Source organism: Microchirus variegatus (genome assembly GCF_963457635.1).
Source record: "Microchirus variegatus genome assembly, chromosome: 5".
Taxonomy (NCBI): Eukaryota; Metazoa; Chordata; class Actinopteri; order Pleuronectiformes; family Soleidae; genus Microchirus; species Microchirus variegatus.
The window spans coordinates 21587708-21609783 of NC_139806.1; the positions used below are offsets into that span (position 1 = coordinate 21587708).

General features: G+C 39.0%; 1 protein-coding gene across 1 annotated transcript in view; it reads right to left on the reverse strand.

Moving 5' to 3' along the window:
- The window catches only part of pde1cb (phosphodiesterase 1C, calmodulin-dependent b), a gene marked incomplete at both ends in the record, with an annotated part of 105239 nt that overhangs the window by 11167 nt on the left and 71996 nt on the right, over window positions 1-22076 (reverse strand). The window contains 8 exons of the mRNA XM_083889615.1: window positions 1167-1268; window positions 1704-1832; window positions 2752-2852; window positions 5488-5628; window positions 6169-6285; window positions 6872-6938; window positions 9492-9674; window positions 10388-10501. Of these exons, the coding sequence (XP_083745741.1) occupies window positions 1167-1268; window positions 1704-1832; window positions 2752-2852; window positions 5488-5628; window positions 6169-6285; window positions 6872-6938; window positions 9492-9674; window positions 10388-10501 (954 nt within the window). The remainder of the gene's footprint in view (window positions 1-1166; window positions 1269-1703; window positions 1833-2751; window positions 2853-5487; window positions 5629-6168; window positions 6286-6871; window positions 6939-9491; window positions 9675-10387; window positions 10502-22076) is intronic.

The following is a 22076-nucleotide window of genomic DNA, read 5'->3' on the forward strand; positions in this document are numbered from 1 at the left end:
AGACGGAGCGTGTGTGCGTGCATACAACAGTGGACCTGCAGGTCATTATTCATTAACAGCAGTGGTGCTGAAGCAGGATTTAGCTTTTTACATAAATATGCTCAGTAAAACATATTAGCCACTTGTGTTTTTCCATGACATGTCCTCTCAAAGTGGGGAGGGGGGGGGGGTCTCACCCTCTGATGTGAGATTGGTTTATATTAGTGAGTCCCAAAGTGAACTGCTGAGCCTTGGAGGTATAACAGGTGGATTTCAGATTGGGCTATAAAGATGATCCTGTTTACCACATTCATTGAAACATACAGTATAATCGTTTGGCCAAAATGAAAGTGGCTATTCATTTGATTAGTTTTGAGCTAAAAATGAAGACATTCATGACATTCATTGATAATAACAAACAGAAATATTTTAAATTCCCTCAAATGTTCCACAGTCTTGCTAATATACAAATCTAAGCCTGGAGATGTGATGCCAGAGAAGGGAGCTTCTTGCTTTGCATTTACTATTGAGTGTTGGATCACAAACAAACCATTAAAGCGATCCTCTACCACCATGACAGTATTTGCTCAGACATCTGACCCTTATTTCCTGGACAGACTCAGGTATTTGAACAGCCTCAAAATTGAGCCTGAGTGAATTCTGGACTTCAAAATGTAATGCACATGTAATACAGGGATCACAGTCTTTACGCTTCCAAACAGCAGTGCTGTGATATTCAGATCTCAAAACATTCTTTATCTACTACATAAAAGGTAATTGTTTGTAATGACTAAGTAAACTAATTGTTGCAGCTCGGAGAAGCACATTATATTTGCAGACTTGATTACATTGTATGTGCATTTACTTCGGCCTGCTGTTTATTCCCTGAGCTGATAATAGAGCCAATTGAAGCAAATAAAAGCAATGTAGAAGGAAGCCTGTAGGTTGGAAGTGGGAAACCGACTCCCCATTTTTGATTCTCCTTGAGTCTCCTTTGCTTGACCACATTTTAGATTTGTCAATCCAGAACATAAATATTTATTGTGCGTCTCTTCGGGGCAGGGTTAATTGGGTTGTAAACAGTGGGAGGTTAATAAACTGCAGCTAATTGTGGGGTTAATGGAGGTTTAAATTGCTGTGGTGAGGACGGCGTGGGTAAAATGCAGTGAGGGTAAAAGCTTACTGACCCCTCAGGTTGTTGAAGGAAGTTCTTCATGGCTTTAACCTGCTGGAAATGACAGGACATATCTGTAGCCAGCACCATCTCCACCACTAGAGCTCGCAGCTCCCTGCACCAAGATAAAAGGAGAGAAGAAAGAAAGAGTTACAAAAAAAAACATGAGCCATGTGCTGTATAACAAACTGTCAAATGGGTGATAAAAGCCAAGTCATTTTTGAAGTCGCTAAAGTAAATGAAAGCAGGTAACACAGCTTTTGAGAGCTATTTATAAAATCAGTTTGACAAATCCCAGCTTTGAAACTGTCTCCTTAAATGTATTACTACACATAACACTTCCATTCAGTGCAAAACTGTCAGACCTTGAAGGAACAGTTATTTCTTGTCAGAGAGGTGCACGTTGGACTTTGAATAGGTGACATGTAGGTTCTGATTGATTGTATAAGCCTCTGCCTGTTCTCGACTACAACTCTGAATTTGACATCCTTTTCCTGTCACTCAGCTCTTTCATCTGTGAGCTGTGCACTGAGGTTTCTGTCTCTCTGACCTCCAGTCATCCTTGGACAGGTTGTAGAGGATGTTCATCTCGTCATCGTCCTGCAGTAGGCGGTAGGCTGCGCTGACATGGTGACTCTCCAACACTGAGCGGTCGTTATACAGGATAGCTGTGTCTGACCTGTCAGTCAAAGAGAGAGTAAAGTCATTGCTTTATATTGGGGGAAACACTTTACTTCTAAGCGACTTCTTTTTATAAATTGTTAAAATTTGTCATTTACTTATGAGTTACTGGATGATTCTTTTTTTATTAGGACCATGGATAAAAAAGTGAATGTTTTTTCTTTATTCAAAGATTTTTAATGATTTCTTTTTCACATCATCAACATTAGAGGCTGCTTGTACTGTAGTGTGTATGATATATTGTGTGTAATGTGCTGGAATTGTTCTCTAGAATATGATTTGGCAACAAAGACATTCTATCTCCTTCAGCCCATGCAGTTGTCAGCATCCAGACTTTGAAAGAGATATTTTGCTGAAAACTGCGTCTGATCAGAAGGAAAAACCACACACACAAGGTAGAGGTGGCCTCATTCATGCTAAATCAAATAGCAAGTGATGGATGAATGCAAGGATACTTTAGGTTACATCTGCATGCAGCTATTATCGTCCACCGGATGCCTGGTCAAAAAACGTCAAGGTGATGGTCATATCACAAAAGGCTTAACGTGTTCATTTTGCAAATGGAAGACGATGTCCAGTTTTATATACAGCCTTAAAGGATGTAAACTATTGTGTTTGTTATCCTGGTTAGGAATTTTCATGGCAACTAGTTTTTTTTGTTTGTTTTTTGTTCATTTTGTTTTTCATTTTGAATAGGTGAAAGGAAAGAAACACATAAAAACAAAGCAAGATCATTTATTCACAGGGTGTGCATAAATGGACATTATAAACTTGAGAGCTAATTTTGATTTTTGTCCTGCTCCAGCATTATTACTGCACCGCAGGGAATCAGAGTGAATACTAAGCCCCCATGCTGCAAATGAAAACATTGATCGGGTGAGTCAGTGCCATGCATTTTTGATTTTATGATCCATTACCTTGTCTGAATGTGGAAGTTGTTTGTGGTCCCCGTGTGCTCGTAGTCGTGCACTGCCGCCGCAAAGATCATGGCAAAGATCTCCAGCTCAGTCAACCAATGCTAGAGCCAAAGGCGGAGGGGAGGAGGCGAGGGGAGGAAGCGGGGGGAGGAAGGTGAAGATAAGGAGGAGGATATCAAGAGGAGAATGTGGAAGAAGGAAGGGTGTTGAGGAGGGGAGGCAATGAGATGGAAAAGGCAGAGACATTGACGGGAAAGAAGGGAGGGGAAGTAATGAATATGAGCAAAAAATGAACAGAAATTACAGAAGAGAAATGAGAAGCCAGTGAATGGAAAGAAGGATGATTGCAGTGAATGGTACATCATGTCACAAAGATGGGGAGGAAAAAAAAAAAAAGTGATATAAAGGATCCAGAGGGAAGTATTTGGCATGAGGAATACATTACCATTGGGGATGGAGTGAAACCAATTTTGAGGAAATGGAGGTGGAAAGGGCAGAACAGCAAAAAGGAAACTTAAGCAAAGACAAGCTTCACATATTGAAACAGTCGCTTTAACACTCGTCACTCTTCTTTCCCTTGCAGACTGTTAGTGTCTGTCAGGGCCACCTGTCAGAGGGTGACACTACAAATCACAACAGGCTTCAAGTTATAATCCTCTAAGGCACATGTGTCAAACTCAAGGCCCGGGGGCCAGATGTGGCCCGCCACATCATTTTATGTGGCCCGCGAGGTCTATGCTGCTTTAAGGCGTGCGTTGACCATAAACTACATTTCCGTGTAACACAATCGAGAAGTGACAGTATCTCGCCACTAGATTGCAGTGTATCACTGTATGCGATCATCATGCCATGAATGAAACTGAGATTGAAATATCTGAAATGATCCCAAAATGTCCATGAAGAGAAAGATTGATGCAGATGGAAGGAAGTTTCAAGAAAGATGGGAATACATGTTTGTGCTTCAAGGAGAAAAAACGGTATGTGTTTTGTGTTATGAGTCGTCAAAGAGTACGACCTATGTCGGCATTTTGACACCAAACAAGGAGCCAAGATTGGCAAAGTTAGCCTTCAAGGAAAACAACAAATTGTCAAAGAATTAAAAGGCAAACTGTGATCGCAGCAGAATTTCATAACCTAAAAAGTTAAAGCTAGCTTTATTGTGGCTGGAGAAATCACCCATGCTTCAAAGTTTTTTTTAGATTAATGAATAAATCATTTTTATGAGAGATGCAATTGACGATATATGTTTCATATTTTTGACCAATAAATGAATAAAACATCTGTTGTTAGCAGTGTCTCTGTAACATTGTTCTTTAATTAAGTTCACAAAATGTTTTATTTAAATAAATTCAATTTATAAAGTAAAATTACATACTTACAGTCACATAATTCCTTAATATCTCTTTGTTAAACCATTTGTGTAAATAACAACAGCAGCAAACTAGCCTAGCTTAGCACAAATAATCAAACCAACTAGCCTAGCTTTAACCAACATTTTAGTCCTGTAAAACCACAGCAGGTTGTTTTTGTTATTTTGCCTACATTAATTATTTTGAAGGATAATTAATAAATAGCATGGCTACGACCTACAATATGTTGAATTTTTATTTTGCTAAGCTAAGCTATTGTGTTGTAGATTCACAAGCTGACATGGGAGGTGGGGATCTTTTTAATAATAATGATAACAATCATTTTGAAAGATTGTTATTATATTAATTACTATTACTATCACCACTACACTTATAATAATTATCAATAGTATTGTTGTATAGCAATTTGCTGAACAGTTTCACAGTGCAGAGAACACAAAAACTGTCAAAATTAACAACAGTCAAAGAACGTGTAAATGAATAGGTGATCATGTTTAACCTGTTGTGTGCAGCATCAGCTCACCTGAGAGTGGGCATTTTCCTCAGAGATCTGAGTGCACTCACGCACACAGAGTGGGGATTTAGTTCAGTAAGCCAGTCGATATTTGATGACTAATCAACAGTGGGAGTTTGTGGACTCATTAACAACGGGTTGATGGGTACAAATGCACAATCCATCCCTCAGCATATTTTCCTTGTGGGCCTTCTTTATGAATGACCTGTTGATTTAATGGAGTCGAGAGCGCCTCCAAAATGATAGATGCTATTCTGCCGTACTCTCAGGAGTCCATGTTTCTGGCTGTAATGTGGTTTACTCCGTAAGGCACTGCCCAGAGAAATACACCATGTTGACAGCTGTTGCAGCCACCATATTAAGGTGATTAAATAAAAACAGTGGGAACCAGGGTGGGCAGCTGGTTGGGGACTGTGAACTCAGCATTTTTTACGTATTTTGTTTTTTTATAAATAAATGCAGACTCAAAAAACAATTTGTCTTATGTCACTCCAGTGGGGTGGAGTAAAACATAAGGCACTAAATTAAACACAAAAACAAATTAATAAGGAGACAAATAATAAACCACTTGAAAAAGGTCTCATAAATCTGGATCACTGTTCTCAATCTAGGGTTGGTTTTCATGGACTTGGTCTTGTTTTTATTTTTCAATGAAAGAATGGTTCATGGATGAAAAATATTTAGAAAAATGTCATAGCTAGTAACTGCATGTCATGCAACACCACAGTTAGGCTTACACACATCGGCTGAGAGAGCATACGTGGAGAAGACTAATTTTTAACTAACGTGTCATGATTAAAGTTGTTTTCTGTAGTTTACATGATGGTAACATATGTATTAATATGTACTCACCACCATGCCAGTCTTAAGAAGCAAAAAATGTACAGTCTGTGTGACATCAGCAGCATGCATCAGGTTGTGGTAGGGGTTTTTATGTTTGCTGTAACCAACTTCCAGGGCCTCAACGAATGACACCACGGCAGAGATCGGAATCTAATGGCAGACAAATCCACACATTAGAAACACTGCAAACTGTAACAAAGTTCCACAAGTGACCTGACCATTTAAATGATGAGCATATGCAGTTTCTGTGCATTCACAGCCCCCTTCTGTGGCTCAGTGAGATGTCATAAAATCATGGTTTGTGAATCATTTCAGCTACTACGATTAAGTGTTTGTGTCGGCATCACTGCCCATGTCATTTACTCTCAGAAGTTGGCCCTTCAATTGTAGAGTCCTCAGCTATAAGATGCTGGAGAAAATGAGCTTCAACAGTATTTGACATGATTGAGTATGTTCAACCTCCACTCATGTGATAGGGTAATTGCTGAAATGCAACAACATAATCTATCTCTTAAGAAGAAGAGGGAGAGGTGAGTTCGCTCACGTCCACTAAATCAGACATGATACTAATGTGTATGTATATATATATATATATATATATATATATACATGTATACATTTGACATTATATGTCACAAAACAAAAGTAGGCCTATACCAGTGGTTATAGTATGTTACGTGACTTATTTACCTTGAAGCGGCTGATGAGGTCGTATCTTGTGAGTAATTCGTAGAATATGAATTTAAGTGCATGTTCCCCGCTGGCCTCGTTTAGAGCGAACACATCAAACGACCACTTGTCAACATTCTGTGTCAGAAAGAAAAAAAATAATGCATTAATTTCTCTCACCAGATTAAACAACAATGATGTGACAGACACAATCTCCTCGTGCTGTTCTGCATTCCATATAAAATGTAGTCAAGTTTTCATGTTTTTTGCTCCAGTAACCAAACATAGGATGATTTTAATTTTCTTTCGGAGACGTTATGTTGTACTTGCTGGCACATAATGTTGTATATTTTTCTTTACCACAAAGAATACTGTGATTTACTTCTTTTGGAGTGATGCTCAAATGTATTTTGGAAGATTAGGATGAAAAATTAAAGATTCTTGAAAACAAAGTTTGCTGTACGTTGTGTACATGTGTCTGTATACTCCTTTAGGTACAATTCAGATATTTATTTCAGGTACAAACAGTGCCAACAAATTTCACTGCATCCTGCTTATCAGCCTGAGGTAAGAGCCCTATGTGGTAATTACTGGAGGAAACTCAGATAAACATAAACATTTGTTTCTGTAATGAGCCTAAAATCTACATCCCTGAGCCTTGTGAAAATGATGCCCTTGTGCAGATCTGTTATTTGATATCTGTCATGTGTGCGCATGTCAATACCTTAAGCACAGATATGACAGAGGGGGGGTAGCTGAGTCCCACCATATTGGAGGTGCGTCGGTACATCCTGTTTGAAAGAGATAAAAACATCAAATGATGCGTGCCGCTGAGTGTAAACACTGAAGGTTACTGTGCCAGCCCCAAACCACAGCTGGGAAGGTTCCCCACTAAGGCTCCATCTTAACGGTCACATCACAGTTTGAAACTGAGAATAAAAGAGGTAAAGTTAACCCTTAGTGCTTACACGGCACAGATCTGTGCCACAGGTGCACCCTTGGTACATTTTCAGTGGGAATAATACACAAGTCCTGGGGATGTGCTTTTATAAGTCACATCTTCAGGATTTAAAAAAAAATTGTTTTAAATGTTGGTCTTCATACTTGTTGTTGAGTCAGAGTTGTGATTCATTTTAAATTTCACAGTTTTTACCGTTATTATTTTATTTTTGTTCGAGCCAAGCAAACTTTGAACTGTGACGTATTTTTTTACAAAGTTGCCTATAGGTTGTACTGAAAAGAAGGATATAAGACTCTATATTGCACATAATATGTTTTAACATAATAAAGAAAAAAAGCAGCCTACATTCTCTGTGTTCTAAGGTTAAGGAAAGTTTATTTTTGCTAAAGGTTTAAAGGGTGATCAAAATGAGGGATTTCATCACAGATGCAAAACAAGTTGTGTAATTTAAAATCACTATTGCTGTGTTCATTTTAAACTGAAGAGGTGAAGCGCACATTCTTTCTCACACTGCTTTACTCATTCGTATCCAGTTAGTTTCTCAATTTTTGTCTTCATTGCAAATGTAAAAGAAATACCTCTGTAAAAACTAAATTAAGAAAGATTATTGCCATGAGTGGAGCAACTGCAGCAGAGGAGAGTGAGCCCACACTGAGGGAGCGTACTGAGCTAAGTTGGCTGGACCACAACCGTAGATGTGTGGCTAAACATGTCAGTGTGGATGTCGTGCTCTGTATTGTGGACTATACAAATGGACCGTTTGCACAGCAGTCACTGTGACGTGTTTTTTTGCATGTGAAGCACAGGTGTTACCAGTCACTTTAATGATGGCTCTGTTCAGTGCACATGAGTCAGGACAGAGTGACAGTTAACCAGCATGCATCATAAAACTCAGGAAGCTGGATGGACCTCAGCCATCATTAATTTGATTATTTACACCTGTGATTTTCCGACTGTGACCTGTCAAAATGGCTGCTGTCCATTAATTGCACAGCGTCTGCAGAGAAAGTGAAGAAACACTTTACATATACTATGCACAGTTTACTTTATACTCTATATACAGTACATTAAAACTTTCAAAGTGAGACGGAAATTTAAAGTCCATCCTGCATAAACAAGAAGAATGAATTAAACAGTCGTAATATTTTATGAACACATTTAATTTCTGAAGAAATCAATCTAACATAAAATGAATGGTTCAACCCCACTTAAAGCATACTTTTCTATCTGTCACTATTTGTAGTGTCCGACTGTACATGTACTTCAGCCTTAAAGATTTGTGCCCTGCTTTGCTTATTTTATATTTATAGTAATATTGTGTATAAAATGGCATCACTGTATGTGAGATAAAGTCTTGCTTAGCTCAACAAGTGACAATTTGTGTTCAAATAGGATTTATTAGTACATTTAAGTCTGTGAATTTTACAAAACATTTGCATCACAGACCATCTTGAAGGCATAAACAGGCAACCAAAGATTGCTGTAATGCAGAGGATGAAAGCAGATCACTTCATTAGCCTCAATGCAGAACACTTGCATCAATGAATTGAACCTGTGTGGCTCATCATCTCAAGGGAAGTGCTGTTGTCTGTATAGTGGACTGCGAATTAAATGGGCGGTGTATGCGAAGAGTAGGTGAAGGTACACCACCACACAGAACATGTATTTCACTTTATGATTTTCAGTTGTGAATTTTTAAAAAAATCTTTAAAAAGATCTAGGTCGAGAGAATCCTTAGCCCTCTCTGTGAGAGTGGAGCTCTGCCCCTGATTACAGCTTACATGTTTGAAGCTTAGTGATGTCAAATGTGCATGTTAGTGTGTGATAAAGCACAGTCTTCCAGAGGCTGATGCTACTCTGTGAATGATTGTGCTTAGCCAGGCTTACCAAAGTCCTGCCTGATGATATATGCTCAACTCAGGTGAGTGAGCCACTGACTCCAGACGATGCAGATAAAAAAAAAAAAATAATAATAATAAAAAAAGCATTTTTCAAACTAAGTGATAGAGCTTTAGATTTAATACACGCAGCAGCCAACGATGGAGCTTACTGGGTATTTTATTTGTGGTTTTTCTTTTGTTGTATACTTGATTTTGCGATGGATGATAATGTAAACAATGTTTGTGTCCTGTCAATATAAAATCATATCTATTCAAAATATGAAATGACAGTGAGGTCACGTGTGCTTGTAGCAAATGCACCTACAACAGCAGTGTAAACTCTGTAAACGAGGCCAAACAAAAGCTGTTGATGGATTTGCTTTAGGCTGCACAAGATTACATTCCTTCGGGTTGGTCAATAAAAGATCAGGAACTTCAGGTGAGGAGAGATAAAGGTGACAATATATATGGATTCCTACTGAATGCTTGTGTGTCATTTTTACCTCTCAACAAATATACCAGCCTGAACAGCATGGACGATGCTGCGGAAGCGAGGTTTTTCTTCAGTGCGTCGCAGCATCAGGCCCATCTGGCGCGTGAAGGTGGAGGCCAGCCAGTCCCGTACCTCTGAAGGCACCGATTCGGACTGGATGTCACTGAGCTCATCCTCTGTGTCAAGCAAACGTCTGAAAACGAGGGAAGAGGGGAAGATTAACAAGAGAGAGGCAAATAGGAAAAAGAAACGGGAAGGAAAGAGACTAGTAGTAAAATGTTTATTATTTACTGCAGGTCTGCTTTCACGGGGGATCAAACCCAAATCCCAGCGCTGTCCGTCAAATAATATCATCTTTTATGTAACACCTCAGGCCTCTTGGAACACTGTGCTAAAACATTCAAATCTATTACGTGACATAATTCTCCACAGCTACGCTGTTTTTTTTTACATGTACAGGGGATCAAGAGCAAAACCTGTTGGTCTCCTCCCTCTGGATTCACATCACATTCATAATCGTGGTGCTACATGGATTCTGCACCAGATAGTTCACCGTCCTGAGTGATCATGCCATCACTGGCCCTAATCTGTCTGGATGGAGATGACAAGAGGCTTAAATCCATAAGCCTGTTCATATCTCAGATTCTGGGTTTCTGACTTCAATTATAGACATAAACTGATCAGCAACAATATTGAAACCACACGAATGATGTGTGGCTGACAAATAAAAACAAAAATGAGAAAATGAGTGGAGGAAGATGTCAAATGGCACGTCTTTTGCCACACTAATGTGGTGTGTAGTCATCAATTTTCCAAAGTCTGGCCTTCATTTGTTCTGCACTGTTGTTCACAGTGATTGAACCTTGTTTATACTAGTTCCACTGCAGACATATATTATTTCATTACCTTGTCTCCTCGACATAGACGGATTCCAGCACCGACGCCGCATACTCGAGGTTTTTCTTGAGGTCAGCGAGTGAGGCCTCTCCTCTCTCCAACTGCTTCACCAGACATCTTAATCTAAAACAGAGATTCAACACTCATTTAACAAATGGAATTACTCCCCTGCCATGTTGACATTATCAAATAATTGCAACTCATATTCAATTAATCTGGTCTGGATTTCTGCTGCTGATTGTTTTTGCATGCATTTTCCAGGTTTTACTCAGGTTGTGGGGACCTAAATCTGATTACAGTCTCATTATGGGGATAAAAGGCAAGTCCCCATAATGTCAATTATTACATTTTAAGATGAAGACATGTTGTATGGTTAGGATGAGTTTAGAGTTCGTTTAAGGTTGTGTGAGTCAATGTAATGTTCTCGGAAGTCATGGAAACTAGACAATAGGGTTAGGGTTGGGGTTCGGGTTAGGGTTGTCTCTCCACTGGTTTTGAAATTACAAATTGAAAATGGCCTTCATGTGGAAGATAAAGCAGTAGAAGATTAATGGATGGATAGATATCTTATTGATGTCGTACTTCTGCTCTATGTTAACATTTTCAGAATGGTTATAATCAGCATGGCTGTTACTTATGTGGCAGCTGTTGCTCTATAATTGTACAAGTTTTTTGCAGATAAGTGTTGCACCATCTTGAGAGTACTTAATTTGTCACTATTGCTCTTGTCTTGTTGTCCTTATGGTTTTAAAAGGTCTTACAAAATGTCTGCACATCACAGTTAACCAGCTAAATTTTCATAATTCTGTTTGATCAGTGTTGTCCTTACAAGTAACCTTGAAAAAGAGGTTACTTGAAATGCAGTATGTTTTCCTTCTCGTCCATTTAAGCTTAAATGGGAGTGATTGACGTGGGCGTGCTACTACCCCCTCAGCCTCTCTCATCAGAAACAGTCTGACCTGTCAGCCACAGCTGTAATTAATAACATTAGTAATGGCTGCATGTGTCATCTGCTGATCTCGGGTATTATGCTGCATGCTGCATCACTAATGGGACACTTAATTGGATTGAAGCCATCATTAGGGTTAGTAGTTGTACCTGTGCTTATCCTGCTATGACAAGTCAAAACATCTGGTGTTTGACGCATCTGTTCAGACCTTTGATGCCTGGAGACTTGGCCGAGACTCATTTACGTGTGTGTTGTATTACATTTTTAAAACATTGCTTTGATAGCTTTTGCCACATCATTTGACATCTTTGTTTTGTTCGGCTGGGTAACTCTTGACTCCAAGAGTCATTGCTGAAGGCAGGGCGGTGCAGATTAAGCATTATTAACAATCCCTTTACAGCATTTTCCAAAAAATAATTTATCCATTGTGCAGTATAGATTTAACTGAAGTATTATACTCTCATAGAAATGCACTATTTATATTTAAACCCTGCTATAGACCTGCTATTTCATACTGTGAAATAAGAATTTGATGGCTGTTTATCCTTTTAATGTAGTACGCTGCAACTGAAAACCCACCTCACGTTAACTAGGGTCACTTTTTTTTAATGTCCTTTTGACCCATACTCTGGTTGTTGTTGTTGTTGTTGTTGTTCTTTGTTTTTAGCTGTATGCACTTTCAAGGTGAAGTCAAGTAAATCTCGTTGTACAACTTGTATAATGACAATAAAGGCATTCTATTCTATTCTATTCTAAGTATAAATTCTGGTGTATATTTATTTAGTTACACTAAACAGGGGAAATTAAGTATATTACTAGTGTACAACACTCTTTGTCTTGTGTTTTCTAAAAAAAACCTTAACCCATAGTGAAGGACCACCCAAAATAGCAGCAAATGGAAAAGCTACTTTACATCAATTTGTGCACACTGTGACCTCTCACAGTATACCACCTGCTGCTGTGCTAGAGGTCATGTGCTCCCTTTCACAGTGAATGTCCACAGAGACGATGCTTGTTGTTGAATTATTAAGCAGAAAGGTGGGAGAGTAGAAGGTTTCAGATGCTTTCATTGATTACTTTCCTTGACAGTGGCTGCAGTTCTATGACAACAGGGATCCTAAATGTTTCGGTAAAGATGATTGAGGAAAAATGCTATTACCAGATCACAAAATGGTCTGTAGTGCATGGAACTTATTCAATTTCAAATGATGAAAGAAACGCCCCCAAAGAATAAATGAAAAATCTAATTTTTCTCTAACTGGCTGCAAGGCTCCAATACTAACCTTTGCTGTGCAATAATATTAGACTGGAAATGCTGAAAGCAGTATAGACATTTTTGTGCAGCCCGACAGCCAGAATTTCCATACATCATTCATACAGGAAAGTTTGGTGAGATGATTAACAAATCTAGAAGTAGTTTGCAGTAAATCAGTGAGGCTGTAAACCACTGAGTAGAGCCGCTCAAAACCATGGGAACAAACATTTATTTTACAGAAGGAAACATTTTTACAATCCATCCTTCATAAGAATGATTTTCAAGGCTATTTATCTAATGGTTGTCAAGATGTTTGCAATAAAAAACACAACCTTGTGGTGAGAAAAGATCAGGGCATATTCAAAGTCAGTGAGATTCTGCCTCTGGGAACCATGCATGTCTCTCCAAATGATACAGCCAATCCATCAAGTACACACTGAGATGTTTCCAGAATGAAAAAGTGAAAACTTTGACCTACAAGTGGTGTTAGGCAAAATCACGACATCAACACTCATTACAGTTATTGAGGTTTATCCTAAGGGTTTTCAATATGTGAAGACAACATTGTAATTTTTACTGGAGGGAAAGTCAAGGAATCACAGGGCTCAGTAGGATTTCATTTCCTGGGGACCATGAAGGTGTAGTCTGACACTTGTTGACAAATTTCACTCTGACTGACTTTTTTTTTATATCCTTGTAAAAATAAGCAGAACATGTCTCTTCAACTACGACACCAGCTGCTTCACGTGCTGATGCCCCCCCCCCCCCACACACACACAGCTTGGCTATTTTAAGAGTTAAAAGGAAGTGAATGGATGAATTCAAAGCTGAGACTTTAGAATCACTGTGCATGTGATTTGGTTGGCACTAATAATGGTTATTAAGAACAGCTGTGTTCTACCTCCTTCCACAAAGCTACATGTCAGACTATAATTCACCATACAATGTTGATTTTTTTTTCCTTCTTCTGTTGGTCATTTGCTTTGATGCTACGTCTTGCGGTGCAGTCGTCCTGCTATGCTGCACTTATTTGACAGCCCTCACTGAATGAAGCTGAAGCTAATTTTCTGTAGAAAAGCTACAATAGACCGAAATCAGTGCCCAATCAATTTTTTTTTTTCAGACAAAAGATAATTTACAAGATGAGGAGCATCCAGGAGGGCTTTATATTGGAATGAATGTAGTGAGATTAAGGATGACAGTTCTGTGTGTGTGGAAAGAGAAGGATCTTTTTTTTGTATTTTCCAAACTCAACTTTTCCAATGCTGTACATTTTGGAAGCATTTGATCTGAGCATTTGATCTGATCTGATCTGAATAACAAAAGGAAATAACTGTGAGTTTGAGGATAAGAGTATGTCATATAAATCTGTGTTTCTGACAACCAAAAACAAATGTGGCTCATTTCACCTGCTGTCATTAGCATGGGAGGCAACACACTGTGTTAATGGTGTGGGTCAGACCCAGAGTAACTCCTGGGCACAGAGCCAACAGAGAAATTCAGTTTAAGCTGGAGATAAAGCAGCAACAGCCACGTAATTTGCCGTGGCTGAACACTTGCTATGGCAGTGAGGCACTGAAGTAATTTTCTCCTTTCCTTTCATTATCAACTCCTCAGCCTGGACTCCAAACACAGTGTAACACAGTTTGAGCTCACACCGAAAACCAGTGTTGAAAATATATCACATGAGGATCTATCCTCTCAGCGTTTCTCCAGCCAAATACATTGGATTGATTTTCCGATTCATATCAATCTTCATTTGAAAGAATGAATGAATCCATTCATAAAATCCTGAGGCTCAGATTGGTCTTTTAATTTCTGCCTCTTCCTGTATTCTCTTTGCACAAATCTCACAAGCCTATCACTGAAACTGACACAGCACCAGAGCTGTTACAGGAGTTTTGGTGTGGTAATAGAAATAATAAATGATAGTACCAAGAAGACAGTATCTTTTTGGAGTAAAACTTCCACACGCCTTTTCTCTCAAGATGAGAATTTTGTTTGTTTGTGTTCTCAATTGTAACTACGAAATGTCATAACAGGGCAAGCTGCACTCACAGGGCTCTCTGCTGAGCATCTTTGTAATTGTAATTATTATCAAACTGTCTGATGTGTTTCTGAGCTGAATATTTTGAACTTAAACATGTTTAAACTTTGAATTATCACTGACAACTGTACTGTAGACATCCACTGTGTGATCTTATTAAAGCTCACATAGAGTGGTCCTGTTGCACATACATTATATGTTAGTTACATACATTAACTTGTTTTTATGGTCAAAAACCTCCTAGTTGCTATAAACGAGCCGATAGAAATCCTCTTTTCTGACGCTGTCCTGAGCCGTGATATTTCAGACGTAAATCTCACATCCAGAATGAAAACACAGACAGAGTGTGTTGTGATTGGCCAGCCAGCGTAGAGTCTTCCCAACTGTCTTGTGATTGGCCAATACCTGGAAGTGACATATTGAGCACACCCACTCTAAGAAGCACAGCTCCCCCCTCTGGAGCGGTGGATGCACTGCTACTCATTATCAAAACATTGTTTTAACAATGTTTGAAAATAGCTTCTTCACGACTCCCCGCTGCAGTCCCTTTTATGATTTTGACTCAGAGTCAGAAGACACTGTCCCTCGTGAAACAACTCCACAACGGACGCTATTCTTCTTCTGCGGTTCAATGTACGGAACCGGATGTGCCCGGACTAGTGCCTGGAGCAGGAGGATCTGCTGTTCAGGAGAACCGCTGTTTACGTAACTGGACCAGGTTTTTTCAGAGATCTCGCTGAGCCCGAGTTTACAATAAAACACAGCGTTCTCAGCAATGGCTGAACTGTTTGTTTTGAACCTTCAGGGCTTCGTAAACAAGGTAATGACGCAGATACACACAACATAGTTAATTGGAAATTCCGTCTAGGTCCGCTTTAAATAAAAAGTGCATTAATGTATCAAGTTTAGTCAATTTAATATTTATGGTGATGCACCAGGTTAGAGAGATCCATATTTGTACAATTTGCAGCATTAGTTCTGTAAAAATGTATTTCATAACATGCCAGAATAAGTAGGGAAACATCACTGTAAAGTGATATTGAATCAATCGGAACATCTAATCAAATCGGGAGCTTGTGAATCCTAATAGAAGTGATACCTCCCCTATTGAATTAGGTCATCATTTTCAATCTTAATCAATTACTTCTATAGTTTTTAAATGTCTATGCAAATGCAACACATTCTGTGAGACCATGGTGACTTTTTTCAGGAACCAAAATACATCTGATTTCATATACTGCTAGAAAACAGAGAGCAGGAGCATTACTCACAACTAAACCAGATGGAAGAGGCAAAGAGCTTTTTTCCGTTGGTTTTACACAGCAGCATTAACATAAATAAATATAAATTCTTGTACCAGTGAGTGTAAAAAATACACACAAACGACATATGTTATTGATTATATACAGAAAATACTGCAGTGAAAGAATTGCTGCTCAGCTACCGTGCACTCTAAGAAAATTGTTAATGCATAATATAGAGTACATAAGCTGACGGTACTGATAAATATATTGAAGATATTGGCTCGTGTTCTGGCTCATGTTTCGTGTTCTGTTCATGATTTACGGCTCATACACGCTGCAGCTACTGTGACAAGAAAATGATTGCTTTAAACACAAAACAAAACAAACAAACACAGACCATAATATATAATGTAAATACCATAGCCACTGTCTTTAAACAAAATATTTTACTGAGTAAATTAGGTTGTTTTATTTTTGTATCAAAGCAAGCCAATTTAAACAGAAATTATGAATAATCTGCACATTTATTTCTATTATTCTATGGCAAAAACAGCAATAATCATTTGTTGAGAAGCACCTGACACACAATTGTGAATTTAGACAAAAGTAATAAAAACCTGGAGTCTTCAGTATTTGCAGTGTCACAATATTTCACAGACAGCTTGGGTCAGCCAGCTTCACCTGAACAACTCTAATATAATGGTTTTAAATGCTGTAAAGCACTGTTTCCCAATGTTGGACCCTGGGCCATGCATGTTTTAGATGTTTTCCTTCTCCAACACACCTGAACCAAATTGCCAGCTCAACATTAAGCACTGCAAAAGCCTGATAACGAACCATTCATTTGAATCAGGTATGCTGGAGCAGAGAAACGTTGCAGAAACATGCAGGGCAGTGGGTCCCCAGGTCCAGGAATAACACACTGCTATCATTTGCTGTAACGGTATTAGTTGTCACAATGTGAGAAATAAAGAGGCTTTGGTTTGGTTTGGTTTGTATATTGACATTTAAAGATATGATCTTTAACATTTCTGCATTCAAATATCAAAAATTACCAGGACTGATGTTTTACTTTTTTGAGTAGCATACTTTCATGTTGGGCTGTGAAAGGAATAATGCACTATAATGAATAGGTAATAATATTCCTTTCACAGCCCAACATGAAAGTATGCTACTCAAAAAAGTAAAACATCGGTCCTGGTAATTTTTGATATTTGAATGCAGAAATGTTAAAGATCATATCTTTAAATGTCAATATACAAACCAAACCAAAGCCTCTTTATTTCTCACATTGTGACAACTAATACCGTTACAGCAATAATAATAATGTAATGTAAATAATGTGGCTTTATACCACTATATTATTGTGAATATATATATGTAACAGTGAATTATGGCGAGACATACCTCAGTTTTACATGCTCTGTTTTAAGTGAAGTCTGCTCGTAAAGTTAAAATCTGCTCGCTGGAGTTGACCAGATCATTGACAGTTTGGGAGTGGAGCCCAGGGAGGGCACCGGCCCTCTTATGGTTGGTCACTTTCAGTGTGTTCACACCCACAAATAACTTCTTGTATTTAGTTGACAGCTATCATTGCAAGACATCCAGAGCAAAGAGGAATGTTAGCCTGAAGCAAAGAATTTGTAATGTTCATAAAATGGATCTGACTCCAAATAAACAATTCCACAGACGAGAACTCATATTGAAGCATATATTTCATGTTAGTTTTATTATGTAACATTGAAGAACATAGATATGGCATCTGTCCCCGATAGCCCACAAATAATGATTGGTTGGGGTCATTCTTGTAGTGCTGCCAGTCCCCCGAACAAGACACGGCGAGAATCCGTGCCACTGTGATTGATAATCTGACATGGTGAACATCGTGAAAGGAAAATAAACCCCAGCATTAATGAGAGTGTCGCTAAACGGTGGTGATGACTGTGATGAATTCAAGAAAACGAGTGTATTTCCAGCAGATTGATAGTCACGGTGGTTAAAAGCAAGATCAGTCAAGTTGTGGTAGAGAGCAGTGCTAGAAGACAGAGCACAATGCCAGTCGAAGAGGAAGTGACACGATACATTGTCGCAGCATATCTGCTTGTCAAATTCTGCTGCTCTTAAAGGGACACAGCACCTGTTCAGACAGATGGTGTAGTTCCTTGATACGAGGTGACGTCACGTGCAATAGTGCAGTATCTTGTCTGAGTTCAAAGGGTTCTAACATAGAGCATAATATTGCAGACATTTGCAGTGTATTACACAGTAATAGTTACGTGACTCCCAGTTACCTTCGTGACCACCATAAATGCACTACTGAATATAGCCCTATTCAGACGAATACTAGTTTTACATGGCGAGGTGGAGTAAAGTAATTATTACCGGAGCTTCTCAGCGATTTCTGTCCTGTCTGAATGTGCTCTGTCAGTAACCAGTAACAGTGACTATTACCTTGGGTATAAAAGGTCTGGAAAAATGACCCCAGTTACTAATCTTGTGAGAATAGAATTGCAGAAATATGTGTGTTATATCCTGTTCACAATTAGGTTTTTAGAGCATTCAGTGTTCAGACAAGTCTGTGGCAAACCTCAGGTGTTTTCAGCACAACGAACACCATTCAGAACCAAAAGAAGGTGGAAAGGACTTGTCACGGGCACGAGTGTCTACGTAAACACCTCATTATGTAGTAAGCCTATGCCATGTGGGTAATAAAATGCTAATAAAATCAACCAGTAGGCCAGTTTCACGTTTTAGCTTTTGTCTGCACTGTTGATGTGTGTCTGAGTTTGATTCCTCCCACTTGTGGTTTCTTATATCAATGCAAATTGGCCATTAATATTACGGATGTCAATGTGGTCAATTGTATTGTGTTTATGTGTTTGTATAAAAACACATAAACACAATAAAAAAACATTTTCTGTACATTCTGACGCTATTTCCTATGATTCCATGCTCTGTCATGGTGTCATTAATTATTGGTTTACATATTATTTTGATTCACAGATCTTTAGTCATAGAATAACCCAGTGCCGGGTTAAGCGTGTTGGTGATGGAGCATGGAAAAAAAAAAAAAACTTGACCCTCCAGCTGTCTTCCTCTATATCTGAAGCTGAAAGATTTATTTGTTTTTCCCTCATAGGGGTTAGCAGAGAGCACAGGGAGGAGATTAGAGTTGGAATTCATACTGAACGCATTTTCCTTCTCTATTCTTATTGCACCCAGTTGTTTGGCCTCGACTGACCTGCTCAGAGAGAAGAAATGGAAGAACTAAAATGGTCTGGTGCCAGAGTAGAGCTGCCCTGCAGTGTATCATACCCAACCTCTCAAAAACTGTTGTGACATCACCCGAAGTGAACATGAAAAAACTGAAAATTTAAACAGAAAAAAAGTGAACGTAGCTACAGCTGTCCCCCATCCTCGGAAAATTGCTTTGTCACACAGGGAAAAATGGGGAAAACTCTCTGCAGAGCCATCAGACAAAATATGAAAATAAATAAATAAATAAAATGTATCCAAGTCTGACTTATCTAATCACAAAAACAGCTCTGCTTTGAGAAGCTGCAGCAACAGTCAGAGGCTATTTTCCACACGGCAGAAAGAAGAGGAGGGGAAATGGGGCTGGTTGAGCAGAGAGGAAATGAGAGCACTGCCAGGATGCAAAAATTGGTCACCGCCTGTGTTCCAATGACATTTTAGCCTGGATGATGTGCAATCAATGTCCTGGGGTCAATGTAATCACCCGGAGAGATTAGCATGCTTTCAGGGAATATACACACACAGGTTTTTCGGCTGATAAGCAGAACTAGGCCTGTAGAAACACAATGACTCAGTTAAGCCGTGCTGCCACATGTTCTGCGGTCTCCATCGTGATTTGTGACTGCAGCAGGCGTCAATAAAACATATGAGTCAGGGGACATCTACATTCTGACAAGACAGACAGCAGCGAGGCATGAGGTATGGTTTCATCCCAAGATGAAGTCATCATCAGAAGTTACAACTCATGTTTAGCTCAAGGCTGTTCTCTATTATGTTACATTTTCCAGTTCTCTACATGAAATCCATTGGCTTTCTGTGCATCAAATAAATCCCTCAAACTGACAATTGAGGCAAAATCAATGGTCTTATTTGCGAAATGAAAGATTCACTTATTTATCACAATCATGGCAGATTAGTGTCCCTATGTGGTTTACTCATCACGTCAGTTCTAATATGACTGATCAATTAATCATTAACATCACCTGGCCCCAGATGAGCAGCACAAAATAGATGGATGAAGGGATTAACCAACTCAATCACAATTAATTGTTTTTAGGTCGGTGGAATTAAACAAAAAAGTTTAATTCATGTTGAGGCAGGTTTCAATTTGACTTGCAAAACAGTGGATAGAAACCTGAGCCTGCCCAAATCTAAGGATCTCATTTTGGAGAGTAGTACACATGCAGAGTCGTTTTTATAATTCTTTAAAAAATAATCAATTGTGATGCATATACTAATGTCATTGTCTTTGTGAAAACCATGAAGAATTTTGGGCAAAACATTGACACATCACTACAGAACAGCTACGTATACTGTTTGCACCAGTGGTGGCCTCTCCATAGCGGGCGCTAGGGCAGCGCCCGACCAGTCTCACATGAAGAAGAAGAAGATAGGAATCATCTAAAGTAATTTATAAAAACAAGGAACATTTTAATAAATAGTAACACATTATACACTCCGCGACTACATGTTTTTACCATAGATTCTCGCTATGGTGAGAATGAACCCAGATTGTCTGCAGACACGCCCTTGCAATGCAAAAGATAGGAAAACTCTTGGGAGCACAATTTAGCTGCCCAAAGACACACAGTTGAGTGGACTGGCCCAGATAACCTGATATAAACATGTTACTCTGATCACTACTGAGACATGACGCTTTCGTATGCAGCTGAAGATCTGCCGCCGTCAGTGAGGACACAGCTTCTCCACAGCAGGTGAGACGTGAGGACTGATTCAATCATGTCTCTATAAACTTTTGTGAACGTCAAACTAGTTTGAAACATCGTGCTGTCACAGCTAGAGTCAACTCTCTCTCTCTCAGCTCCGAACAGAGAAGTCATGTCTGGTCTCTAATCGATCACGTCAGCTGTTTTTTCTTTTGATTCGCGGAGTGCTTTTTTCCTTAAAATATGCCCCCCAAAGTTCTTTATCACCAGCCACCACTGGTTTGTACCATCAGCTTGCAGTAGATGTTTCACACACTGTCAAATGTATTGCAGAATGCAAAAAATGTACAATGATTACTGATGGCAAACAAGATCTAAGTGTCCAGAACACTTGATATAATTAAATGGTGTTAAATCAATTAAAACCAAGTAGACAAATAGAGTAACATGAAACAGAATATCAAGTGTCTTATCAGTTTTTCAAAGCAAACCAAATTTAGATAACAATACAGGAAGCAGTCCTACTATCACAAATGAAATTCAAAAGCTAACTAAGTTAGCACCATAGCTCAAAGGGGATGGACATTTCTTACATTTTGAACTATCGAGTAATGTTTTGAACTGTTCCCCCGGTTTTGGAGCTCCCTGCTCTCGGATTTGTGGACTGTTTGGCTGGATGGACCGCCGCCGCCCCGCCATCCTTGAGCCCCAGAGCAGGGGGGAGAGCAACCACCACTGCCCACCCCCTGTGCTGGAGCCCCACAGCAGGAAACACGAGTGTAGTAACCGTTTTTGGCCACTTTATTACATATGGTGCCTTTAAACAAAACAAAGCCATATATGTAATGTTATATGTAACATGTTTTTCTGCTGTGACATTTGCAAAGTGAGGCATGCAAATGTACAGAAACTGTGTACACAAATTTACCCAAGGGGAATATAAACTAATATCTAATATCTTGTTTTTAGGTTGCCTTTTAGTATCCATTCAGCCATCCATCCATTATCTACCACTTTATCCTCCACCAGAGGGTTGCGGGGGGTGCTGTGCAAGAAATCAAAGTACGAGACTGTACCTAAAAAGGTACAAATGCTTTGTCTCTCCAGTTGTACCCTATCAGGTTACACGCACTGAACCTTTACAATTTGTACCTGCTTGTATGTACATCTAAAGAAACATTTTTCATAGTGACAAAAATGTACCTGTACACACTGAGAAAGGTACAGCGATTGTACCCTGATAGGGTACAACTGGAGCGACACCAAAAGGTACAGTCTTGT